Source organism: Symphodus melops (genome assembly GCF_947650265.1).
Source record: "Symphodus melops genome assembly, chromosome: 9".
NCBI classification, from domain to species: domain Eukaryota; kingdom Metazoa; phylum Chordata; class Actinopteri; order Labriformes; family Labridae; genus Symphodus; species Symphodus melops.
Genome location: NC_136699.1, coordinates 27,437,493 through 27,464,652, shown reverse-complemented (window position 1 = coordinate 27,464,652; position 27,160 = coordinate 27,437,493). Strand labels below are relative to the sequence as shown.

At 44.4% G+C, this 27,160-nt stretch overlaps 2 protein-coding genes across 2 annotated transcripts in view; both read left to right on the top strand.

Annotated features, from left to right (window-relative positions):
* Positions 1-27,160, top strand: part of LOC306829463 (uncharacterized protein) — a 187,396-nt gene that overhangs the window by 109,736 nt on the left and 50,500 nt on the right.
* On the top strand, positions 1,262-26,995 carry LOC306828960 (uncharacterized protein). The gene is made up of 2 exons (XM_079351721.1): positions 1,262-2,118; positions 26,913-26,995. The coding sequence occupies exons 1-2, from the start codon at positions 1,306-1,308 to the stop codon at positions 26,973-26,975; spliced, it is 876 nt and encodes a 291-aa protein (XP_079207847.1). The 5' UTR covers positions 1,262-1,305; the 3' UTR covers positions 26,976-26,995.

The following is a 27,160-nucleotide window of genomic DNA, read 5'->3' as shown; positions in this document are numbered from 1 at the left end:
CAGTTTTGGTTCATTTCTTTTTTTTCTTAGTATATAAATATCTATATTGTAAATGTTATCTTTTCTATTCTATTTTGGATTCTGTATTAAAATATACCCTTATTTTAATTCCCTTTTATTAGTATTAGGTTCTTTTGTTTAACTGATTTTCCCTCCTTACAGCTTCGGTCTACCGTACTTTGCATTTTTTCCTTTTTGATTTATTAAAAGAAATACCTTTTTACATTTTGAGAAAACACAACTCTGCCTCTTCAGTTTTCTAACCTGTGTGTCTTTCATTATTTCCTTTTTTTAAAATAATTTCTGTATTTCCTGGGGTGTAAGTCCCCAGGTGGCGTTGCCAGTTATTGTTTAACATTAGTTAGTTTATTTTCCCCTCAAACCAAAATCCCCATGCCCGCTCTGCCACACTGGTAATATAGAAATCCCACCTGATGCCAGTGAGAATGTCTAAAAGTTGACTCCACCTCTGTGTTGTGTGCCTACGTGTGTCACACCGAGCATGGAGAAGAGAAAGAAGAGCCAGAGCTGTCTGAGGACTTAAGAAGAACAATTATGGAAAAATCTCAACAATCTCAAGGTTACAAGACCATCTCCAGAGATCCTGAGGTTCCTTTGTCTACTGTAATATAATCAAGAAGTTTGTCATCCATGGCCCTGTGGCTAATCTCCCCGGACGAATGGTGGATAAACATGCTCAGTCAACTTCTACACAAATTCAAGGTGTCCTGCAGACTCAGGGTGCAGAAGTGTCAGCTCGGACCAGACGTCGTCATCTGAATGAGAAGAAGCGCTATGGCAGGAGACCGAGGAGAACCCCACTGCTGACTAAGAGACAGAAAGAAGCCAGGCTGGAGTTTGCAAACATGAACCTGAGTAAGCCTCAAACCTTCTGGGAGAACGTTTTGTGGACAGACGAGACTAAGGTAGAGCTTTTTAGAAAAGCACATCTACTGTTTACAGAAAACAGAATGAGGCCTACAAGGAAAAGAACACAGTGCCAAGAGTCAAACATGGTGGAGGTTCAATCATGTTTTAGGGTTGTTTTTGCTGTCTCTGGATCTAAATCCCATTAACACATATGGAGAGACCTCAACATGGCTGTTGCAACAAGACACCCTTCAAATCTGAGAGACCTGGAGCACCCGAGAGGTGTAAGAAGCTTGTTGATGATTATAGCAAGTGATTGGTTTCAGTTATCAATTTTGGCTTTTTTCTTCTGCTTTTTGTGTTTTTCCAATGCACATTCAGGAAACTCCCCCCTGAACTGCTACCTTACCGTGGTGGGGGAGTTTGAGCACTCGAATGACCCTAGGAGCTATGTTGTCGGGGGCTTTTAGCCCCCAGCAGGGTCACCCAAGGCAAACAGGTCCTGGGCGACGGGTCAGACTAAATGCAGTTCATAAAACCCCTATGAAGAATAACACGAATAGGACCGTGACGTCGCCCGGCATGGCGGAGCCGGGGCCCCACCCTGGAGCCAGGCCTGGGGTTGGGGCCTGCAGGAGAGCGCCTGGTGGCCGGGACTCTGCCCGTGGGGCCCGGCCGGGTTCAGCCCGAAAGGACGACGCGGGCCCGTCCTCCTGTGGACCCACCATCCACAGAGGAAGCCGTAGGGGTCGGGTGCAGTGTGGATCGGGCGGCAGTCGACGGCGGGGGCCTCGGCGACCCGATCCTCGGACGCAGCTTCTGGCGTTCGGGACGTGGAACGTCACCTCACTGGGGGGGAAGGAGCCTGAGCTTGTGCAGGAGGTTAAGAGGTACCGGCTAGATATAGTCGGGCTCACCTCCACGCACTGCTTGGGCTCTGGAACCCAGCTCCTTGAGAGGGGCTGGACTCTCTACTTCTCTGGAGTTGCCCGCGGTGAGAGGCGGCGGGCTGGTGTGGGCTTGCTCATAGCCCCACAGCTCAGCCGCCAGGTGTTGGAGTTCACCCCGGTGAACGAGAGGGTCGTGTCCCTACGCCTTCGGGTAGGGGACAGGTCTCTGACAGTCGTTTCGGCCTACGGCCCGAACGGCAGTGTGGAGTACCCGGCCTTCTTGGAGTCCCTGGGAGGGGTGCTGGACAGTGCTCCGACTGGGGACTCCATTGTTCTACTGGGGGACTTCAATGCTCACGTGGGCAGCGACAGTGAGATCCTGTCGTCTCATTGAATTGTCTCCTTGTTCTTTATCTTTGTTTTTTTCAGTTCTGCTTGACCAAGGCTATGAGGATGTCAGGCCCTGCCCAGCTACGACTTATAATCATACACATTCTGTTTATTTGTTGGATATCCCCTTGAGATGATCCATCTCGTTTTCAAGAATACAAAAACACAATCAGTACAATTGAATACAGACACAGTTACATACAATGTACACACATAAAGGCTCTCGCTGACATATCCCGCCCATAAACCCACAGCACCCTCACAAAACCATCAGAGGTAGATACACATGACATATTATACAATCAACAAGACTAAGATCGATTATTACAGCAGCAAGATGGCATTAGAAGCAGGAGCATGATTTTCTAAAAGTGTCTCTTGGAGTTATAATTGAAGAGACTCAAACTCATAAGTGAACCCTACCAGCTGGGATTCCTTTTACAGTAGAAGAACTTTTGGCTTTAATCTATCACAGAGTTTTACTGTTATGGACCTGGACAAAGACTTTGATCACCAATTCTTCACTCTAACATCAACTGATATTATTCAGGACAAAGACACAGTCAAAGTGGTTCAAAGTGAACCTTCTGTTCTTCTCACATTGAGCCCCATCAATGAACCTGCTGCATCCTCCACTCCCGACTCCATGACTCTGTCTTTCCTGGATGACAGTTCCTCGGTTAGCTCATCTGACACCATCATTCTAGCACAGCCACCAGAGCATCCATCTGAACCATGGCCAACTCATGTTGTGATACCCACCTTTTCATTTCATGTTGACATCCTCCTTCAAGCAGGACATGTGGCTTATGAGAATGATGGCTCCCTCCTTCAGAATCCAAGCATGAACTCTGACATACTTGAGAAACTTGCTGAGCAAATATTCCACTTCACTGCCTATCCTACTGCTCCTCAAATATTGGCAGTTGTAGAAGCTCTGGTAAAAAAGCCTACATGCCTTAGAGAAGCTGGCAGCTCATTTTCAGGCATGTACGGGTCGCAGCAGCGCCTGAAATACAAGATGGCTAATTACTGTTCCAAAATGAGAAGGCGTGAAGTACCTGGTCCTGAGCTTGAGATCACCAAGGAAATCCCCTGCTGAGAAAAATCCTGCAAAAAATGTCAAGAGAGCAAAGAGGGCGGAGGTCAACCACCTTCCTCCACACCCAAGTGGAGAAAGTAGGGACAGTGTTGAGATGGAGAGACAGCAGCTTCTTAAGGAAGTCAAGATCAGGAAGACACACATTTGAGGGGAGAGTTTCTTTCTGAATTTTCTAAACTTTGTGCTTGAAGGGGCTGTAAAGATCTTTAAAGACATGGATTTGAGCATGGACACAGAGAGAGAGGGACTTTTCAAAAGTTTCTCTCTCTTCAAGAGGATGACCCAGCTGAGTTTTCTACTGGAGGAGATCGAGTTTCTCGGCTGAGCACGGCCGCAGGAAGTGGGGGTGCTGCATCAACCCCTAGTGGCGAGTGGGAGATTTTTTTTTTTACAAAAAATATTTTTGCACAATTTATGAATTCCTCAAGAAATCTTGTGGGAAAAGATTTTGACACACGTAGGCTCTTACATGTATTTTTGATTTTGATGTAATTATTTTTAGACATAATCAACACAAGGTCACAGAAGTCACGTGGTCAACGTCAGGCAGGCGAGAGGTTGCAGACGCCGAGTGACGTAAAAAGGTTCCCCTCTCGCTCCATGCTCATTCTACGAGTGTCACAGTTCAACATGTAGCATCATGTTGGACAAAGTTCCAGTAAAAGACATGAGCCATGTTTTCAGAGACAGAAACACTGATTGAGTTACGTCTGTGCCTCCCCGTCTCTGTGTCCTCATCTGAGCACACTTTCTCAGCCTTGCATCTCTTGAAGACACGCAGCACCAAGACCCAGAAAACACCCACAAACGTTTGAGTGATGCATGCCCACAAATTATGAACTCCCTGGACATTCATCCCCTCATTACAGACTTTATCTCCACGACCCCAGAGCGCACCTGGACATGTGGACACCTGTAAGCAGGACACCCTGTCTGCAGCTCAAAGTAAGACCATGGTGCCGTCGTGCACTTTCATATCCATGCAGTTTAACATCAGACTACAGTATTTTTTCAAGGTGGTGGGGATTGAGAGTGTTATTTTGATCGTGTGTTCTGTGTGTAATGGATTTGGAGATCTGTTAAATAACGTATATAGTCGGAGATTATTTCCTTGTGGTTTGTGTAAAAGGTTGGAGATGGAGAAAAAAAGTGTTATTTTGTGCTTGTGTTTGCGTAATGGATGTGGAGAGCTATTCAATAATGTGCTTAGATTGTCTGAGACTATTTCCTTGTGCTGTGCATAAAAGGATTTTGGAGCTAATAGAGTGGTGTGTGACATAAATGGAGGTGCAGTGACTCAGGTTCATGCCAGCTGATCTGTTGTATTGTTAAAGTGTTATTGTGTAATCTTGTTGAAGTAATTAGCACATATATTCCTCTGAGAACTGATGATGTGTGTGTGTGGCCCTGGCTGTGTTCACTGAAGAGTGTAAGACAATGACGTGGTGAATTTTCATCTATTTATTTATTTTTAAACATTTAAATGTATATATTATAAAAGTATTCTAAATAGGCCTATAGGCACATCGGTTTCTGTCCAAAACAGGACAAAAGATTTTCACAGCACCCCCTGGTCAAAATAACTTCCAGCTGCAGCTGAGTTGTCCACCGGAGATCAAGTTTCTCTCTCCACTGAAAATTATGACCCAACTGAGTTGTCCACTCTGTCTCTTGAAAAGGATGACTCAGGTGAGTTGTCCACTCTGTCTCTTGAAAAGGATGACCCAGGTGAGTTGTCCTCTGGAGGAGATTGAGTTTCTCTGTCTCTTGAAAAGGATGACCCAGGTGAGTTGTCCACTCTGTCTCTTGAAAAGGATGACTCAGGTGAGTTGTCCACTCTGTCTCTTGAAAAGGATGACCCAGGTGAGTTGTCCTCTGGAGGAGATTGAGTTTCTCTGTCTCTTGAAAAGGATGACCCAGGTGAGTTGTCCACTCTGTCTCTTGAAAAGGATGACTCAGGTGAGTTGTCCACTCTGTCTCTTGAAAAGGATGACCCAGGTGAGTTGTCCACTCTGTCTCTTGAAAAGGATGACCCAGGTGAGTTGTCCACTCTGTCTCTTGAAAAGGATGACCCAGGTGAGTTGTCCACTCTGTCTCTTGAAAAGGATGACCCAGGTGAGTTGTCCTCTGGAGGAGATTGAGTTTCTCTGTCTCTTGAAAAGGATGACCCAGGTGAGTTGTCCACTCTGTCTCTTGAAAAGGATGACTCAGGTGAGTTGTCCACTCTGTCTGTTGAAAAGGATGACCCAGGTGAGTTGTCCACTCTGTCTCTTGAAAAGGATGACCCAGGTGAGTTGTCCACTCTGTCTCTTGAAAAGGATGACCCAGGTGAGTTGTCCACTCTGTCTCTTGAAAAGGATGACCCAGGAGAGTTGTCCACTCTGTCTCTTGAAAAGGATGACCCAGGTGAGTTGTCCACTCTGTCTCTTGAAAAGGATGACTCAGGTGAGTTGTCCACTCTGTCTCTTGAAAAGGATGACTCAGCTGAGTTGTCCACTGGAGCAGATTGAGTTTCTCTGTCTCTTGAAAAGGATGACCCAGGTGAGTTGTCCACTGGAGCAGATTGAGTTTCTCTGTCTCTTGAAAAGGATGACCCAGGTGAGTTGTCCACTCTGTCTCTTGAAAAAGATGACCCAGGTGAGTTGTCCACTGGAGGAGATTGAGTTTCTCTGTCTCTTGAAAAGGATGACCCAGGTGAGTTGTCCACTGGAGGAGATTGAGTTTCTCTGTCTCTTGAAAAGGATGACTCAGGTGAGTTGTCCACTCTGTCTCTTGAAAAGGATGACTCAGGTGAGTTGTCCACTGGAGCAGATTGAGTTTCTCTGTCTCTTGAAAAGGATGACCCAGGTGAGTTGTCCACTCTGTCTCTTGAAAAGGATGACCCAGGTGAGTTGTCCACTCTGTCTCTTGAAAAGGATGACCCAGGTGAGTTGTCCACTGGAGGAGATTGAGTTTCTCTGTCTCTTGAAAAGGATGACTCAGGTGAGTTGTCCACTCTGTCTCTTGAAAAGGATGACTCAGGTGAGTTGTCCACTATGTCTCTTGAAAAGGATGACTCAGGTGAGTTTTCCACTGGAGGAGATTGAGTTTCTCTGTCTCTTGAAAAGGATGACTCAGGTGAGTTGTCCACTATGTCTCTTGAAAAGGATGACCCAGGTGAGTTGTCCACTCTGTCTCTTGAAAAAGATGACCCAGGTGAGTTGTCCACTGGAGGAGATTGAGTTTCTCTGTCTCTTGAAAAGGATGACCCAGGTGAGTTGTCCACTGGAGGAGATTGAGTTTCTCTGTCTCTTGAAAAGGATGACTCAGGTGAGTTGTCCACTCTGTCTCTTGAAAAGGATGACTCAGGTGAGTTGTCCACTGGAGCAGATTGAGTTTCTCTGTCTCTTGAAAAGGATGACCCAGGTGAGTTGTCCACTCTGTCTCTTGAAAAAGATGACCCAGGTGAGTTGTCCACTGGAGGAGATTGAGTTTCTCTGTCTCTTGAAAAGGATGACCCAGGTGAGTTGTCCACTGGAGGAGATTGAGTTTCTCTGTCTCTTGAAAAGGATGACTCAGGTGAGTTGTCCACTCTGTCTCTTGAAAAGGATGACTCAGGTGAGTTGTCCACTGGAGCAGATTGAGTTTCTCTGTCTCTTGAAAAGGATGACCCAGGTGAGTTGTCCACTCTGTCTCTTGAAAAGGATGACCCAGGTGAGTTGTCCACTCTGTCTCTTGAAAAGGATGACCCAGGTGAGTTGTCCACTGGAGGAGATTGAGTTTCTCTGTCTCTTGAAAAGGATGACTCAGGTGAGTTGTCCACTCTGTCTCTTGAAAAGGATGACTCAGGTGAGTTGTCCACTATGTCTCTTGAAAAGGATGACTCAGGTGAGTTTTCCACTGGAGGAGATTGAGTTTCTCTGTCTCTTGAAAAGGATGACTCAGGTGAGTTGTCCACTATGTCTCTTGAAAAGGATGACCCAGGTGAGTTGTCCACTCTGTCTCTTGAAAAAGATGACCCAGGTGAGTTGTCCACTGGAGGAGATTGAGTTTCTCTGTCTCTTGAAAAGGATGACCCAGGTGAGTTGTCCACTGGAGGAGATTGAGTTTCTCTGTCTCTTGAAAAGGATGACTCAGGTGAGTTGTCCACTCTGTCTCTTGAAAAGGATGACTCAGGTGAGTTGTCCACTGGAGCAGATTGAGTTTCTCTGTCTCTTGAAAAGGATGACCCAGGTGAGTTGTCCACTCTGTCTCTTGAAAAGGATGACCCAGGTGAGTTGTCCACTCTGTCTCTTGAAAAGGATGACCCAGGTGAGTTGTCCACTGGAGGAGATTGAGTTTCTCTGTCTCTTGAAAAGGATGACTCAGGTGAGTTGTCCACTCTGTCTCTTTAAAAGGATGACTCAGGTGAGTTGTCCACTCTGTCTCTTGAAAAGGATGACTCAGGTGAGTTGTCCACTATGTCTCTTGAAAAGGATGACTCAGGTGAGTTGTCCACTGGAGGAGATTGAGTTTCTCTGTCTCTTGAAAAGGATGACTCAGGTGAGTTGTCCACTATGTCTCTTCAAAAGGATGACTCAGGTGAGTTGTCCACTCTGTCTCTTCAAAAGGATGACTCAGGTGAGTTGTCCACTATGTGACTTGAAAAGGATCACTCAGGTGAGTTGTCCACTGGAGGAGATTGAGTTTCTCTGTCTCTTGAAAAGGATGACTCAGGTGAGTTGTCCACTATGTCTCTTGAAAAGGATGACCCAGGTGAGTTGTCCACTCTGTCTCTTCAAAAGGATGACTCAGGTGAGTTGTCCACTATGTCTCTTGAAAAGGATGACTCAGGTGAGTTGTCCACTGGAGGATATTGAGTTTCTCTGTCTCTTGAAAAGGATGACCCAGGTGAGTTGTCCACTCTGTCTCTTGAAAAGGATGACCCAGGTGAGTTGTCCTCTGGAGCAGATTGAGTTTCTCTGTCTCTAGAAAAGGATGACCCAGGTGAGTTGTCCACTCTGTCTCTTGAAAAGGATGACCCAGGTGAGTTGTCCTCTGGAGGAGATTGAGTTTCTCTGTCTCTTGAAAAGGATGACCCAGGTGAGTTGTCCACTCTGTCTCTTGAAAAGGATGACCCAGGTGAGTTGTCCACTGGAGGAGATTGAGTTTCTCTGTCTCTTGAAAAGGATGACCCAGGTGAGTTGTCCACTCTGTCTCTTGAAAAGGATGACCCAGGTGAGTTGTCCTCTGGAGCAGATTGAGTTTCTCTGTCTCTAGAAAAGGATGACCCAGGTGAGTTGTCCACTGGAGGAGATTGAGTTTCTCTGTCTCTTGAAAAGGATGACTCAGGTGAGTTGTCCACTCTGTCTTTTGAAAAGGATGACTCAGGTGAGTTGTCCACTGGAGCAGATTGAGTTTCTCTGTCTCTTGAAAAGGATGACCCAGGTGAGTTGTCCACTCTGTCTCTTGAAAAGGATGACCCAGGTGAGTTGTCCACTGGATCACATGCATCAGCATTGAATCAGAATCAAACCCTTGTGACATGTGCAGACTGCTCCTACCTGTCATATGTGCTGGAAACATCAGAAGAAGAAGTGACATGTCAGCCTGTGTTTGTAATCAATCATCACTAATAAACTCTGTTTTACACCCTGAACATGGAAGATTTCCTCCCACTTTAAAAATAAAGTCAACTTAGTGATAAACACACCTTTCAGACATTTGAAGCATTTCCAGCAGCTGTTTGACTTTTTAACATGTTATAGTTCATGTTCTCTAAACCTGATCCTATTGGTTAGATTATTGAAACATTAATGATCCACTGTAAACATACATTAACTGTGAATGACTGGAGACACACAGATCTGCAGAAACATAGATCAGGTAGAGACAGAGTTTGACTCCGTCTGTAGACAATAGACCAGGTTAGGAGACCTGTGTTCTGTGTCCGCCATCACGTGACCACTCGTGGTCACGCCGCCATCTTGATCTCTCTCTCTCTCTCTCTCTCTCACACACACACACACACACACACACACACACACACACACACACACACACACACACACACACACACACACACACACACACACGTGTCACGCTTGTTTGTTTATGTTTGTCTCTGTAGTTTAGTTTATAATAGTTGTTTGTTTGATTGAGTTTCATTGATTAACTTGATGTTTCTTTGTTAAATAAATTCTGTTATAATTTAAAGAGCAGTTGTTTGTGATTACTGTGTATTCACATTGTGACTCAGGCTGGGTGAAAGGGCTTTGTGTTCGGATTTCACACCTTCAATTAAATACAGATTATTAATTATTAATGATATTGGTATTTAATTAATTAATTTGAAACTGATGTTAGTAATATTTTGGTTGTTCCCTGTTTACAGGGTGGTGCCCCAAGGTTTATTAAACTCAGTTTATTAATCATTATTGATTCATATTAATAATTATGTAAAGTTAATTATTAATTTTAATTTAATAACTAAATGTTACATTATAAAACCCAACCTAATCGTTGGTCAGGTATTCACTCCTGAAAACACCAACAGTTATGTAGGTGGCTATATTCACTCAGGGTAACGGTTTACCTTTTTAGGTAGTGATAAACTTGTTATAGTTGTCCACTGGAGGAGATTGAGTTTCTCTGTCTCTTGAAAAGGATGACCCAGGTGAGTTGTCCACTGGATCACATGCATCAGCATTGATTCAGAATAAAACCCTTGTGACATGTGCAGACTGCTCCTACCTGTCAAAAAGTTTACCTTTTTAGGTAAACTGTAACAGTTTAGGGGCGGCTGTGGCTCCATTGGTAGAGTCGTCGTCCCTCAATCGGAAGGTCGAGGGTTCAATCCCCAGCTCCTACGAGCAACATGTCCGATGTGTCCTTGAGCAAGGGTAACACTTAACCCCATATTGCTCCCCCTGCTGCGTCTGGGGCGTATGAATGTGGCGAGAATGGAATTGGTTACTAAATGGGCATATGACCAGCCATCAGTGGGAATGGGTGTGAGTGGTGTGATCTGCGGTGTAAAAGCGCTTTGAGTAGTCGGAAGACTAAAAAAGCGCTTGTAGTGTATTATACATGCAAAACTATGTGATATAAACATTTGTGTGAACTGTAAGTGTACTGCTGAAGTGTGAACTTATGTTAAAGCAGTTAGTGGTCTCAAGGAGAGCTTGGTTTAACATCAACAAGCATGAAGTGGTTTATTAGGGGTCGTTTCTTTAAGACTGAGTAGGATAACATTTGGGTCCAAAACAGGAGTAAACAGGTGTTGATCTCGAGAAACAGATAATAAAAGTCAACCCTGCATGGAATTGTAAATCTTAAGGCCATAAGTTCAGAGTAAGTTTAAGGAGGTTAACAGTTGTTGTCTTAAGTCCAAATAAGGACTTGGATGGTTTTCTGTTTTCTTTGACCAATGCTGTATAAATACTAGAGTCTTTCTTGGTTCGGGAGGGTTCACATTTGGCTGGTGACTCTCCCAGGTGCCATGACTAACCTGGACTGATGCTGTTTCTTGACTTTGTAAATAAATGTCTTACATTACAAGCAAGTCAGTGTCAGCGGATATTTCTTCATCATCTACACATCATCGTCAAAGGAGGAGAACTTAAGAAACTACATTAATGGCGCTGCGAGCAGGGTCAGTTTGGAGTGTTTTTGCTGCTTCTTCATTTCTGCAGCATTTTGGGTGAGTGTTTTGTCACACATGTCAGAGTGCTGATTTTTTGTTGAGGTAGCTGTGCTGGCTCCACTGTCAAAGAACTTGGAGTGAATTGAGATGATGTGTTGACGTTTGAAGTAATTTCTGTTTAAATTGGGATTTATTGAGAAACAAGAAAGAAAGAAGAAAGAAAGAAGCAGAAGAAAAAGAGTTAGAGTTAGTTAAGCAGAATTAGTAATAAGGAAGTTAAGAAAAAAACCATGCAAGAGTATGGATCAGGGCCTAGATCTTCATAACAGTAAGACATGTGTAAAATTAGCTTCTGAGTGAAAGTTGGCTTTAATGGGATGTAGTCTGATTTGTGAACTGAATTATGAGGGTGATAACTAAAAGATAAAATAAACGTATAGTGTAGGGTCACACACTGTGCACAACTGACTACATGAACTTCTGTATGGACGTTGTGGTTCCCACTAAAACTGTGCGCTGCTTCCCGAACAACAAGACCTGGATCACCAGCGATGTCAAGGAGATCCTTAACAGGAAGAAAAGGGCATTCAAGGAGGGAGACCAGGCAGAGCTGAAGCGTGTGCAGGGGGAACTCAAGGTCAGACTCCAAGAGGCAAAGGAGGAGTACAGAAGGAAGGTAGAGAAGAAGCTGCAGCAGAACAACATGAGGGAGGTCTGGGAGGGCATGAAAACCATCACAGGCTGCAAAAAGAAAAACAACAACGCAGAAGACGGGGACCCTGAGAGAGCAAACCAGCTCAACTTGTTTTTTAACAGGTTCGACAGCCCCGTCGCTGCAGCCAGTGCCTGTCCCCCCAGCACCCCTCTACACACCCCCTCCCCCCCTCTCACTCCCCCCAACACCTCCACCAGAACAGATACAACCTCCAGTGACAATCCATCCCCCCCACGATCACCAGAGACCAGGTGAGCAAGGAGCTGAAGAGACTCCGCCCCAGGAAGGCAGCAGGCCCAGACAAGGTGTGTCCCAGGATGCTAAAGGCCTGCTCTGCTGAGCTGGGGGAGCCACTTCAGCACATCTTCAACATGAGCCTGAGGCTCGGGAAGGTTCCTGTGCTCTGGAAGACCTCGTGCCTCACCCCTGTCCCCAAGAAGAAGAACCCCAGTGAGCCAGGCGACTTCAGACCAATCGCTCTGACATCCCACGTTATGAAGACCTTCGAACGGCTGCTGCTCCAACACCTCAGACCCCAGGTACAACACGCACAGGATCCACTGCAGTTTGCATACCAGGCAAAGGTGGCCGTGGACGATGCCATACTCTATCTTCTACACAGGGCTTACTCTCATCTGGACAAAGGGAGCAGCGTGATGAGAATCATGTTCTTTGATTTCTCAAGCGCTTTCGACACCATCCATCCCCTCCTACTGAGAGACAAGCTGACCGAGATGAGGGTGGACTCGCACCTGGTGAGGTGGATCACGGACTCTCTCACAGAGAGACCACAGTACGTCAGACTGAAGGACTGCACATCTGACACTGTGGTCAGCAGCACCGGAGCACCACAGGGGACCGTGCTCTCCCCTGTCCTGTTCACCCTGTACACCTCTGACTTCCAATATAACTCTGAGCTCTGCCACATGCAGAAATACTCGGACGACACTGCGATAGTTGCTTGTGTCAGGGATGGACAGGAGGAGGAGTACAGGAGCCTGATCGAGGACTTTGTGACGTGGTGCAGTGACAACCATCTGCAGCTAAACACCTCCAAGACCAAGGAGATGGTGGTGGACTTCCGAAGGAAGAAACCACATCTAGAACCTGTTTCCATCGGCGGGGTCGACGTGGAGGTGGTCAGGACCTACGGGTACCTGGGGCTGCAGCTGGATGACAAGCTGGACTGGTCGCCTAACATGGACACTACCTGCAGGAAGGGACAGAGCCGTCTGTACTTCCTGAGAAGGCTGGGGTCCTTCAACATCTGCAAAAAGCTGCTGCAGATGTTCTACCAGTCCGTGGTATCCAGTGTCCTCTTCTACGCAGTGGTGTGCTGGGGAGGAAGCTGCAAGAAGAGGGACGCAGCACGCCTGGACAGACTGGTGAGGAGGGCCGGCTCTGTGGTGGGTACAGAGCTGGACTCACTGGTGACAGTGGTAGAGAGGAGGTCTCTGGACAAAATGCTCTCCATCATGGACAACACACACCACCCTCTGCACAGCACCTTCACCGGGCAGATGAGCATGTTCAGCGAAAGACTGCTCTCACAGTTGTGCTCCACGGACAGACTCAAGAACTCTTTCGTCCCCCTATAGGCCATCAGACTGTACAACACTTCACTGTCACAGCAGGGAAGAAGCGCACAGTGATCCCTGGACTCTTTTTTCACTTTTTTCTCACTCCTCATCTGCACTGCTGACCTCAGAGTCAGCCCCCAGTTGGACACTGTAATGCATATTGATAGTCACCTTACTGAGCACTGGTCACTTTAAAGATAATCACTCTAATCATCTGGTTTCATCCTACTGTTGTGTTATGCTACATCTGTAATGGTTGACATGATCACCCTAATTAGGTCAAGTTTCACTCTATTGTCTTCAACACTTAATGCTAATCTGCCCCTCAATAGTTGGGTACTTAATGATAATCACCCAAATCACTCCTGGTTTCAGCTTATTGTCATGGACACTTAATGCAAATCACTGCTCCTTTAAGTTGGTGAGCCAATTTACATTCCTGCATTGACTGTTTAACGACTGTACTCACACCTCTGGCAATACCTCCAACACCTCTGTACATGCACATGTAACTAGTTTCTAGAAGGTCAGCACTTTGTTTCTAAGGCTCTTTAACTGTTTACAGGTCTCTTTTAACCAACACATGTTTTTCTCTCCTCACAGGTTATGTACATTATGCTATATTAGTTTTAAGTCTAACTGCTAATGCTAACTGCACAGGTTTAACATATAATTATGTTTATTCTTAGTCACATAGGGGCTGCTAAATCTTGTTTGGGGGATTATTGTATCGAGAGGGGAGGCGGGACAGCGGGTGTGTATTGTAACTAATGTCTTGTGTCCTGCCTGTCTGTATACTGCTACTGGATGCCTTGAATTTCCCTCGGGATCAATAAAGTATCTATTTATCTATCTATCTATCTATCTACAAAAAAGAGAAAAATACTAAAATGTGGCAACAAAGAATTTTTGTTGATACATTAGAGAAAAATCTTAGAATTTAAAAAAAACAAACTTTAAAGTAACCGAATGGTGGCGTTCTTTGGAGGTGTGTGTGCTAATGGATCCTGGGTGTGTGAGAATGTGGGCTGCAAGACAGTCTTTTTGTTTGTTTAGTTGTGTGTAAAGGCCTGTGTTTGTGTGTATTTGAAAAAATAGAATATATGTGTATGTAGCAGATTGATGAAAGGAGATTTGGTAAAGTCATGAGGAGAGACATTTTTGTTTCTTCAGTGTTTAAATACCTATGAGCCCCTTATAGGACTTTGTTTAACCAGATAAAAATATGAGCCTAAAAAAGGGGACATTTATATAGTAGATAAAGTATATGAGCCTTTGTTTCAAAGGACATTTATATTAGATAAAAAAATATGAGCTTTGTTGAGTCTGAGGAGAATTGGAGAGATCAGCAAGGACAGTTTGTTTAATATGTATATATTTAGGTAGAATATAAGAAAAGATTTTCTGTTGGAATGTGTTTGGGTTGATGTGTTGGTGTGTGGATTTTCTGTCCGTTTGTGTGTATGTGTGATCACTTTTTGTGGTGTTGGTTTGATCTGACTTGAAGAGGATTTTTTAGATAGGATGCTCACTCTCTGATGGTCAGCTCATACTGGAAGTTGTTGTTAAATTTAAGAGGTGGAGCAAAGGGAGGTGCTTTAAATGTGTTAGAGTTTATTGCTTCTGAGAGAGGAGAGAGAGAGAGCCCCCTCCCTTATTTCCCTTTGTTAGTTAAGGAGATATCAGAGTGATTGATATGTTCTTTAGGGGTTTAAATATAAAATAAGATGAAGAAAAGATCAATTTCACCCTAGATTAAACTTTAAGAATTTACAGTTATTCCACATTCTGAAAATGAACCATTGAGTTATTTTTGGGAAATAAATAATCATTGTAATATTCAAAATCTTATTGGTAAGATAATTCAATTAAAAGTACACTAACAATAATGATAAATATAAAATAAACCTGAAAAAGATTGTGCCACACTTGTTGAAATAAAAAACAATTGTAATAGTTCTTCGTAGTTTTGAGTCCATTTTCATTGTTTCAACATTGAATTATCAGTTGTTTTATATCTGAAGTTTGAATATTGCATTGTGTTTTTGGAGTGACTAAGACATTAACCTTCTGTTTTGTTTTCTCTATTGTTCTATGTTATATGAGAGCTGGAGTAAAGACAGAGGAGATGGAATGTGTCTGAAGTGAAGCAGTCCAAAAGGCAGATGAGAAGACACCATGCAGTGATTCATGGACACTGAAGCTTTGCAGATATCAACTCATTGGAATCCTTCAGCTTGATCAAGGCCAGTATGATTTTATTCATAAACTCTTTCAACACACACCTGCATTTATCTATGAGCTCATACATTTGTAAACTAGTAGTTTATGATATGTTTGGTTGGATTTTGCATATAGGATTATGGTAAATTAAAGGGTAATTTTTTAGGAGGAATCTTGGCAACAGACTGATTAATTGATGCATCTGGTTGATTAATGAAGCAGTGTTGGTTGGGTTGCTTATTGTGTTGGAAAGTTGATTTGATTCAAAGGTGTTGAGTGCTGTGAATGTTGGTTTCATTATCTGAGTATGGTTTAGTTTGATGTGAGTTTGTCTTGAGATGGAACATTGACTCGATTTCCATAGTTTGGAGATAATTGGGTGTGATTGGTGATACATAAGCAATTTTACTTCCTAGTAAGAAGCTCTCTCTCTTTTTGGGGTTGGTAAAAGTATTGTTTTTAGTGTGGTAGAGCTACATTTTATGTCTGGTACGTCAGTACTAGATGCTTTCAATTTTGTTTGAGATCAATAATCTGTCTATCTATCTAGATTTGATTAACGTTGTTCAATTTATATTTTAATGAAATAAGAGGGTCAGTCTAATGTCAACGATGAGTACGAAGATTACACAAGCAGTTACTGTTGATGTTGTGCAGAAGACTAATCCACTTGTTAAAAATACTCAAGACTCAAGTAGAGAGGGTTCTTCATATCTTAACCCGCTAGCAGCCAGTTCAGGGGTAAAAGATGACGGAGGTAGGGCTTTAAGAGAGGTTGAGAGGAGCATAGGTAAATGTCTTCAGGAGTTAGATGAATCTAGTAATCCAGAAACCCAGCAATTACTAGAAGAGCAATTACATGAACTAAGAATGACACAGAAGAAGATACAGAAGAAAAAATCTAAAGAGTCTGATACATTTGGATACTCTTTGCGCTCAAGAAAAGATAAGAGACTTGATAAAATGTGTCCAGTAATCATACGAGGACAACATCTGAAGTACAAACCCTGGCAAAATACAGATATGTCAGACATAATGGAAAAGCTACCTACTCTGCAGGATGGAGCACATCCATGGATTTCAAAGTTGGAAGAGCTTTTGGTGGGTACACAGCCTGCCATGGGAGACATCAAGAGACTATTGGCTAGTCTCATTGGGGTCCCAGGGATGGAGGAGCTCCTGCAGGCGGCAGGTCTTAATAGATATGTGGCAACTACTGTGCATGATCCAGAATTGTTTGCTGCAATAGAGGTCGGATGTGGAAAGCACTGAGGGATGCATTTCAGACAAACGTACATCCTGATAATATTTTGATTGAGTCATTGGGATCACAGGAAAATCCAAGAGCCTATGTGTCAAGAGCTCACCTCGTGTGGAGGAATGTCACAGGTAATGATCCAGATTTGAATCTAATGGAGCAGTCAATTTTGAGAGCTAAGATACAGAAGGGGCTTCCCCTGTCTGTGCGAAGTAAATTAGCAGAGGTGGTTGGTCTTGGAAGCATGGCAAAGAGTGTGTATACAGATCACATAGCACACCAAGTTGAATTATATAGGAAAAAGGAGCATGAGCTGAAAGAACAGGATGAGGAGATCCTCAGAAAACTTAATCAAATACAGCTGGTTGATAATAAGAAGAAAGAAGTTGTTGTTGTGCAGAGTCAGCCTCAACCAAATCAAGTATCACCTCAACCGCAGCAGGGACAGATACAGTTTCATCCAGCCCTGCCGACACCTATGGTCCCTAATGTTTCTTTTTCACAGTCAGATTCTGGCAGATCACAGATATGGACAGGAAGAGGTCAAGGACATTATGGCAGAGGTAGAGGAGGAAACTTTCAACAGCCTCCAGATGTATGCTATTATTGTGGATTGTTGGGCCACCTTGCTTATAATTATTACAGGGCAAGAGGAAGCTTCAGAGGAGGTTTCAGTGTGATCTCTGTGAATCCTTACAGAAGCACAGAGCAAGGGTTCTAGTGGTGCACAGAAGACTCGAAAGGGGGGTGTCAGCAGGTAGTGTCAGGGCCAGAGCAAGATTCAAAAATAGACTTAAAAGTAAAGATCAACTATTAGAAGTAATGGCAGATTGTGAAACAGCTGATTCCTCTCACAAAGACAATTGAGCTCTGTTATAGACAATTTAAAAATAACAATACCTATATTGGTGTTAGAACATACATCAATTGCACTTTTAGGAAGAGATTTGTTATGTAAGATGAATACACAATAAGGTGTACACCAGAAGGCTGTCTGGTGGATGTGCTGAGTGATACTAGTTATCAACTATTTATGACACCAGTGTCCAAGAGATCTTTAGTGTACTGGAGTCCAACTAGTCAGCTAAGCTTTGGAAGAAGTTTATTGTAGCACAAATACCTGCTAAGCTGTAAATATTGTGATCAGTAAAGATATTTGTTTGTTTGAAAGTATCTCAGAAGTTTGGTTAACTTAAATGATGATGTCACCTACTCTAAATTTGAAAATTACAAACACATAGATACATATCTATTCAAAAAGGGAACAGTTTGAAAAGTAAAATTAGTGGAAAAGTTTGTGAATGTTGTAAAAAGGAGTTATGAGGGTAAAAAGTAAGTGTAAAAGGATGAAAGTTTCTTGTTCATTTGAATAGGAATGTGTAAAGGTAAAAGAAAGTGATGAGGATGAAGATGTTGGTGGATGTGATGAAGTAGAAAGAAGGAGATAAGTAAGTGCTGAGAATGGATCTAGGAAGCAGAGATGGTGTATTTGATCAAAAGAAGGATTGAGTCCTACATCTGCGAGGACATGGATGAGACTGAGAGAGTAGGAGACTGAGAGGAGACTGAGAGTATGAGACTGAGAGGAGACTGAGAGTATGAGACTGAGAGGAGACTGAGAGAGAGTATGAGACTGAGAGTATGAGACTGAGAGGAGACAGAGAGAGTATGAGACTGAGAGTATGAGACTGAGAGTATGAGACTGAGAGGAGACTGAGAGTATGAGACTGAGAGTATGAGACGGAGAGGAGACTGAGAGTATGAGAGGAGACTGAGAGTATGAGACTGAGAGAGTATTAGACTGAGAGGAGACTGAGAGGAGACTGAGAGTATGAGACTGAGAGGAGACTGAGAGAGTATTAGACTGAGAGGAGACTGAGAGTATGAGACTGAGAGGAGACTGAGAGTATGAGACTGAGAGGAGACTGAGAGGAGACTGAGAGTATGAGACTGAGAGGAGACTGAGACTGAAAATAGAAAAAATAAAATAGAGAAATAATATCATCTGCAAAGCCAAGGTGTTGATGAAAACATGTATGTGTGTTAAAATTGTATTGTGAAAATTTGCCAATGCATAGGATTGAATTGAATAGTGACTGAATGGATAAAGGGGGGACATTAAAATATGTTAATCACACATTGAGATCATTTGAAAGTATGATATGAAATGATTATATTGTTGATGCTTTTCTTGTGCAAAGATACTGGTTTGTGATTTCTCTCCCTAGGATAGTATTGGAGAGACCAGTGTGAGAATGATGGACTGTCCAGAGATTCCTTCAGCCTAAAGGACGTGAATATTCAAATGTAGGCGAGTGGAGGACATCCTGATGGACAGTGGACTGAATGAGGACATCCTGACGGACAGTGGACTGAATGAGGAGATCATGATGGGAGTTCTTGAATGGACAATCTTTGCAGTCAAATGGAAGAAGCTGATACTCCTACAAAGCAACTTTTAATGTCTTTTTCCTACTCTCATTTATTCTTCTTTTCTTTATTATTTTACATTAGATGTTTAGTGTGATATATTATTTAGATTTAGTATTGATGTTTTTGGAAACTGTGTAAGATGTATTGAGACCTCAGGTGTTTTATTTCTTTTCTCGATCCTTAGGGAAAGTGGTGATAGGTATGGATGGGTTCATTGAAAGGTGCGATGGGTCGACCAGCCTGACTTTGAACAATTTTTTATTTTTATTTCTGAGGTTCTTAATGTATGCATTTGTATATCATTCAATGAAGTTATTTGATTTAGTTAGTATTTTAATTGGTTTAAGAGTGCTGAAAAGTGGTCGCCATGGGCAGTGAGGCCGTGAGAGAATTTTCCGGTCTAGATTGTTTGATGGTATTTGAAAGATGTCTGCTTGATGGGTTTTTCGCTCTCACACTCTACAAAAATATTAAGGTTAGTCATGATCAGAGGGTTATGTCATAAGTATTTTGTGTGTTAGTCTTTTTCGAGACTAAAGTCTCGAAGGGGGGAATATGTAGTGTATTTTACATGCAACACAATGTGATATAAACATTTGTGTGAACTGTAAGTGTACTGCTGAAGTGTGAACTTATGTTAAAGCAGTTAGTGGTCTCAAGGAAAGCTTGGTTTAACACCAAAGAGCATGAAGTGGTTTATTAGGGGTCGTTTCCTTCAGACTGAGTAGGATAACATTTGGGTCTAAACAGGAGTAAACAGGTGTTGATCCTGAGGAAGAGATAATAAAGTCAACCCGGCATGGAATTGTAAATCTTAAGGCCATAAGTTCAGAGTAAGTTTAAGGAGAGTAACAGTTGTTGACCTAAGTCCAAATAAGGACTTGGATGGTTTTCTGTTTTCTTTGTCCAATGCTGTATAAATACTAGAGTCTTTCTTTGTTCGAGAGGGTTCACATTTGGCTAGTGGCTCTCCCAGGTGTCATGACTAACCTGGACTGATGCTGTTTCTTGACTTTGTAAATAAATGTCTTACATTACAAGCAAGTCAGTGTCAGCGGATATTTCTTCATCATCTACACATCATCGTCTAAGGAGGAGAACTTAAGAAACTACACGCTATACAAGCTCAAGTCCATTTACCTCCACTATAGTTAGGGAACACACACACACACGACTGTTCATTTCAGTGCTTTACTTGGGAACTCTTCTTCAGTCTTTTCAGGCACCAAAGAGTCCTTGGTAAGGGTCTTTAATGGCAGATAAACCTGCACATCAGTTCCCTTCCACCAGCAAAGCAGTGGAAGGGAACACCATGCTTTCTAAAAATAGACCCCAGGGGTAGTGTAGGAGCCAAAATGCTTGTTTTTGTATTTGTGTGGTTCCGACACTGGCCACTGGGTGGAGTCTTGACTTGAGCTGTACTTAAGTCCAAGGTTCCAGGTAATTGGATTCAGGTGTGTTTGGAAGCATATAGTTTTTTGACCGTATTTCCACCATATAGTTCCACATCTCACATGTCAGTGGTGACTGCTTTGGACAATATAGGGTTTGTGTCAAATTAGTCACCACAAGTAGCATATAGAGTGAGAACAGCAGAGGGCCCAGAACTGACCCCTGGGGGACAGTTAAGTCAAAGGGGCAACTGCGGAGGAAAACGGGCCCATGTGCACAGAGAATGATCTCTCAGAGAGGAACGATTTCAACCAATCCAAAGCAGTGCTTTTAATGCCTACACAGTGCTCAAGGCGTGAAAGGAGGATTGTGTGATCCACTGTATCAAACGCCGCTGTCAGGTCAAGAAGAATTAAAAAGCACAGTTACCAGAGTCAAGGTTAGACAGACATCATTAAAAACTTTTAAAAGAGCAGCTTCAGTGCTGTGAAGAGACTTAAAACCAGACTGAAACACTTCACAAACATTGGCCCTTTGAAGAAAATCTTGGAGTTGGTTATAGACAACTTTCTCTAAGACCTTGGAAATAAAAGGGAGCTTGGAAATAGGCCTATAGTTTGACAAAACCAAGGGGTCCAGATTTTTCTTTTTCAAGAGAGGCTGCACCATTGCATGTTTAAAAGAAGATGGAACACACCCAGAGCTCAGACATCGATTTATAAACAGTAAAATAAAAGACTGAACTGAGCTAAAAGCCTCTTTGAACAAGTGGGATGGAAGGCTGTCAGATGGACAGTTAGCAGGACGAAGGTGCTCCACTATTTCAGTGAGTGAAGAGAGAGAGGCAGGCTCAAACTGCTGAAAGACAGCTGAGCTTGCTGTGGGAACTGAGGGGTCCTGAGCAGACTGAGGGGGCAATGACCTAAGAGCAGCAATCTTATCACCGAAGAACCGCACAAAGTCCTCACACAGTGAAGAAGTCTGCTCAATACCGACAGCACCAGATGGATTGACAAGAGAATCAAATACATTAAAAAGAACCTGTGGTTTTTGGACATTTGCAGAAATGAGTGTGGATAAGTATTTAGTTTTTGTGGCTTTCACGGCTCGCTGATAAACAAGAAGACAGTCACGCAGAAGTTCCCAGGAAATCTGGAGTTTGTCCTTTTTCAACTCACATCAGCTCCGACTTATTGAATAACACACACTGAGCTTTAATCCTTCAAGTGTCCCTCTGTTCCCCACAGATATTACAGGAGTATTAATGATGTTAACGTGCTGCGCTCCCCCAGCCTGACAGACAGAGAGAGACAACAGGAGCACACATACATACGGGCAGTGCAGACGTGTGGATCCACCATAGACAGAGAGGTGAGGAGGGAAACCTTCTGTGTTTCTTCTTCTGGATGTTGAACCTTCTTCTCCTCTGCTGATGGACATCTCATGTCTGCACTGTCCACATGTTAGCTTGTTGTGTGAGCTGCTCTGTTAGTGTCTCTGTGTGTGGGGCATGTAACGGCTCGTCTGATTGGATATACTTCGTTAGGACCGGCTGCTCACCGGTCAGGACCGAGCAGGCTGAAAACTGTGTGTGTGTGTGTGTGTGTGTGTGTGTGTGTGTGTGTGACTGAAGTGGAGAGAGCCAGCAGTCACTTTGCACCTGTGTGTCTGTGACAGTCTGTGACACAAACTCTCAGCTTGTTTGTGTTCAACACACAGCATGTCAATTCTGCCAGCAGGGGGCGCTCAATCCAAACACTAACAAAAAGAAGAGCAATCATTGGAGGTCACTCTGCTCCCCTCACAACTCAGACTAGACCGTAGTCAAGGTGAACGGGTGAAAGTGACCTGAGGACCAGAATATGTTTACAGACCAGCTGATGTATCTGAGTATAATTTACATGAGGTTTTTATCACAGCAGCACACACAGCAACAGGACCACATCTGCTGTTTCCACGGCAACCATCAACATTCTGTGTGTCATGGTGGCTCATCATACTCCCTCCCCACACCTGACCCAGCACCTTTCCTACCCCCCTCCATACCTAGACTTCAATATGATCTCATTGAATGTGAATGGACTGAATCATGTAGCAAAGAGGAAGAAGAGGTGGCTCCAGATGGAGAGAGATGAAGGGGATGTAGTGTTCCTCCAGGAAACACATTTGAGCAGATAAGAAAGTGAAGAAAAGCACTAAGAGCCAGGTATACTATAGCTCCTGTAGCACAGCTCGGAGAGGAGTGGCTGTAATCATTCAATCCCATGTAGGCTTTGAAAAACAACATGGGACATCAAGAAGGAACATTTGTTCTGGGAGTTGGAAAATAGAGTGCACAGATATTTCTTTCCTAAATGTTGATTCTCCTCCAGACACAGGAACAGAACTCACAGCTGATAGAGATCAGAACATATGACCAAAATATGACCAAGATGGCGGCGCGAGCGCATCGCGAGGCCCAGCGTCTCTCTCAGATTTGCAATTTTTCCAGTAATTATCCTGTTAATTTCGGGCTTGTTCGTACGGAACAACCTCGCCTTAACATCCTACACCAGACTGGAACTTTTGGATATTGGAATACATCTCCCTGACGATCCAATCAACAATCTTCGACTCATCCCAGAGATCGCCAAAACACCCGAGGCTACGCACTCCACCCGGCCGGGCGGAAGTGCTCGCAGGCGGCGTCGAGACCGTAAACAAAGGCGGGGGAAGCGCGGAGGTATAAGGGCTAAGCTAAAGCTAACACCGCACCGTCTCCCGTTACCCAGCATTTTCCTCGCTAATGTGCGGTCTTTGATGAACAAGATGGACGAGTTACGACTTCGCATCATGCACAGCAAGAGACTTATGGACTGTAATGTCATGATCTTCACAGAAACATGGCTAAACAATGAAGTACCGGACGATGCTATCAAGCTAGCCGGTCACCACACACTCTGGGCAGACAGAACAGCAGAGGACTCCGGTAAGACCAGAGGAGGAGGACTGTGCATTTATATCAACAACACTTGGTGTACAGACTCTGTCATTATTGGGAGACACTGCTCAGTTAACATTGAGTTTCTCATGGTTAAATGTAGACCTTTCTATCAGCCAAGGGAGCTCAGCTCCACTATTGTAACTGCAGCTTACATCCCCCCTGATGCAGATGCAAAAGCTGCTATGAAGGAACTTTACACAGCCATTAGTAAACAACAGACTGCTCACCCGGAGGCTGCATTTATAGTTGCAGGTGATTTTAATAATTCAAACTTAAAGACAGTGCTCCCTAAATTTCACCAGCACGTTTCCTGCAATACAAGAGGAAACAAAACCCTGGACCATGTTTACACTAACATTGCAGGAGCCTACACCACGACCCCCCTCCCCCACCTGGGACAGTCAGACCACCTTTCTTTGTTCCTCATCCCCAAGTACTCCCCACTCCTCCAACGTGTGAAGCCATCAGTGACAACAATTAAAGTGTGGCCAGCGGGGACAGACTCTGTACTTCAGGACAAGTTCCACCACACAGACTGGAGTATGTTTGCCTCTCAGGCCACCTCGGGCTCTCACACAGACATTGACACCTACACTTCTTCTGTGCTGCATTATATCAACACCACCATCGACAGTGTGACAACATGGAAGCAGATCACCACGTACCCAAACCAGAAGCCATGGATGAATAAGGAGGTGCGTCTCCTGCTGAAGGCCCGCAACACCGCCTTTAGATCAGGTGATGCAATGGCCTACAGCGTGTCCAGGGCAAACCTGAGGAGGGGCATCATCAAGGCCAAGCACTGCTACAAGCTGAAGGTAGAGGAACACTTCTCCAACTCCGACCCCAGACGCATGTGGCAGGGCATCCAGGCCATCAGTGACTATAAACCCAGCAACTTCACCCCGATGACCACAGATGTCTCCTTCCTGAACGAGCTAAATCACTTTTATGCTCGTTTCGATAGAGACAACAAGGAGACGCAGACCACGACCAGACCTCCTGCAGACAACCAGCCCCTCTCATTCACCACCACAGACGTCCACGCTGCACTGAGCCGGATCAACGTCCGAAAGGCTGCTGGTCCCTGGGCGCGTGCTTAGAGCATGTGCAGAGCAGCTCACTGGGGTTTTTACGGACATCTTCAACCTGTCCCTCGCCCAAGCAGCTGTGCCAGCATGCTTCAAAGCCACCTCCATTGTCCCAGTGCCGAAACACTCCAGCCCGACAGGCCTGAATGACTACCGCCCTGTAGCACTCACACCCATCATTATGAAGTGCTTTGAGCGACTGGTCCTAGCACACCTGAAAATCTGCCTCCCACCCACACTGGACCCGTACCAGTTTGCCTACCGCAGCAATAGGAGTACAGAGGATGCAGTCTCCACTGCGCTGCACTCTGTGCTCACACATCTGGACAATAACAACACATACGCACGAATGCTGTTTGTTGATTTCAGCTCAGCATTCAACACTGTCATCCCCTCCAAGTTGAACACTAAACTTGGAGACCTGGGCTTCAACACCTCCCTCCGTCACTGGATAATGGACTTTCTGACCAACATACCCCAGTATGTTAGGTCAGGACACACCTGCTCCTCCACCATCACACTCAACACAGGCGTACCACAGGGCTGTGTGCTGAGCCCATTCCTCTACTCCCTCTTCACCCACGACTACAGACCTGTACATGGATCCAACACCATCATCAAGTTTGCGGACGATACAGCGGTGATTGGCCTCATCAGCAACAACGATGACACAGCCTACAGGGAGGAGGTACAGCATCTGGCCACCTGGTGCGCTGACAACAACCTGCTTCTCAACACCAGCAAGACGAAGGAGCTCATCGTGGACTTCAGGAGAGAAAGAGGAAGCACGCACAACCCCATTCACATCAACGGGATGGCTGTTGAACGTGTCTCCAGCTTCAAGTTCCTGGGGACCCACATCACAGAGGACCTATCCTGGTCCACTAACACCTCCAGTCTGGTGAAGAAGGCTCATCAACGCCTCTTTTTCCTGAGGACACTGAAGAGACACCACCTGTCTTCAGCTGTACTGAAGAACTTCTACCGCTGTGTGATTGAGAGCATCCTAACCAGCAGTGTCACAGTCTGGTAGGGAAACTGCTCTGTCACGGACCGTAAGGCGCTACAGCGGGTGGTTAAAACAGCCCAGCGCATCACAAGGTGTCCACTTCCTGCCATCGAGGATGTCCAGAGGAAATGCTGTCTGCGGCGAGCTCACGGCATCTAAAGACTCCTCCCACCCTGCCCACAGACTGTTTACCCTCCTGCCCTCCGGTAGGCGCTTCAGAAGCCTCCGGACCAGAACCAGCAGACTGAGGAACAGCTTTTTCCACAGAGCTGTCTCCCTACTGAACTCGACCCCCCAAACTCTGAACTCTGTCTCTCTCTCAAACTCCGCCCCTCTCTCGAACTCTGCCCCCTCCTGACCCCCCCCCCCCCCACCCCCCCCCCCTCCCCTGCATATCACCTCACATCCATCATCCCCCACCACTCCTCCTGGTCACACACATTATTGTATTTTTTGTATGTCCATATCACCACTGTAAGTTATTGATCTGTATAATATGTACATATTCTGTATATTATCTGTACATTAGTATATTCATTTTCTCTGCACCTTAATCTGTATATTTAATACTCTGAATACTCTTATATTTATAGCATCCCAATAGTCCATCCAGCCATATATACTTAATAATTCACTTTCTTTAACCACATCTGTAAATGTCATAATCACTGTACATATTTAGCACGAACTCTTGCACTTTCTGCTTATTTGCACTTCTGGTGAGATGCCAAACCTCATTTCGTTGCACTATACTTGTATATGTGTAATGACAATAAAGTTGAATCTCATCTCATCTCAACAACAAAGAGTAAGGGGCTGGTAATATTAGGGGGAGATTGACATGTTGAAGCCAAATGTTGGACTCCTCTAATGCTAAGATACACAGAGCAGATCCTTTCATTCTTCCACAGCTTCACTGCTCCACTTCTTTCATGTCCTCACAACAGGCTTACAGAGCTTTACTGCCTGCTTGTATGAAGGAATCAGATGGACGTGTTGAACTTGGTCAGAGTGGCCCAGCTGCACTTGGCCCCTCTGACCAAGTTCAACAAAAAACCAGGATGGATGTGGCCGGTTCAGGTAACACAAATGACGTCCCTTCTACCCTGAATGAATCAGACGAAGGAGGAACAAATATCAACCTACTGTGTGTGTCTGACAGAACTCCTCCTTGGACTTCCTCCTCGTCTCTCCCCCCTGTTCATCCCTGGAGGTGTAAACTTTGAAATGTGTTTTCATGGCCCTGGTTCTCTAAAACTGAACAGTAGATACTAACAGGATACAGCACAGAGAGTAGGGACTGTCTACTGACTGTGTTGGCACTTTGTAATTCAGATGCACCCCTTGAAGATGTTTGTCCTCTCCTCTGAAAGGCTTCTTCTGTTCTGAACTATCTGGTGGGCGGAGCCTCTGTGGATGACCATCAGAGTCGGTAGCTGAGTCGTTGAGCTAGTTTCAGCTCGAGTCGTTACCTCCCCAAGTCGTCTGTGGGTCGTTTGAAAGGTTTTTTCTTTTTCAATTCAAAGCGTTTTCCTTTCTCTCAGGAGGAACCCAGGGTTAGTGTGAGCATATATTTGTGTTTGTTTGGTAGGGATCACATTATCTACACAGTTATGTAAGC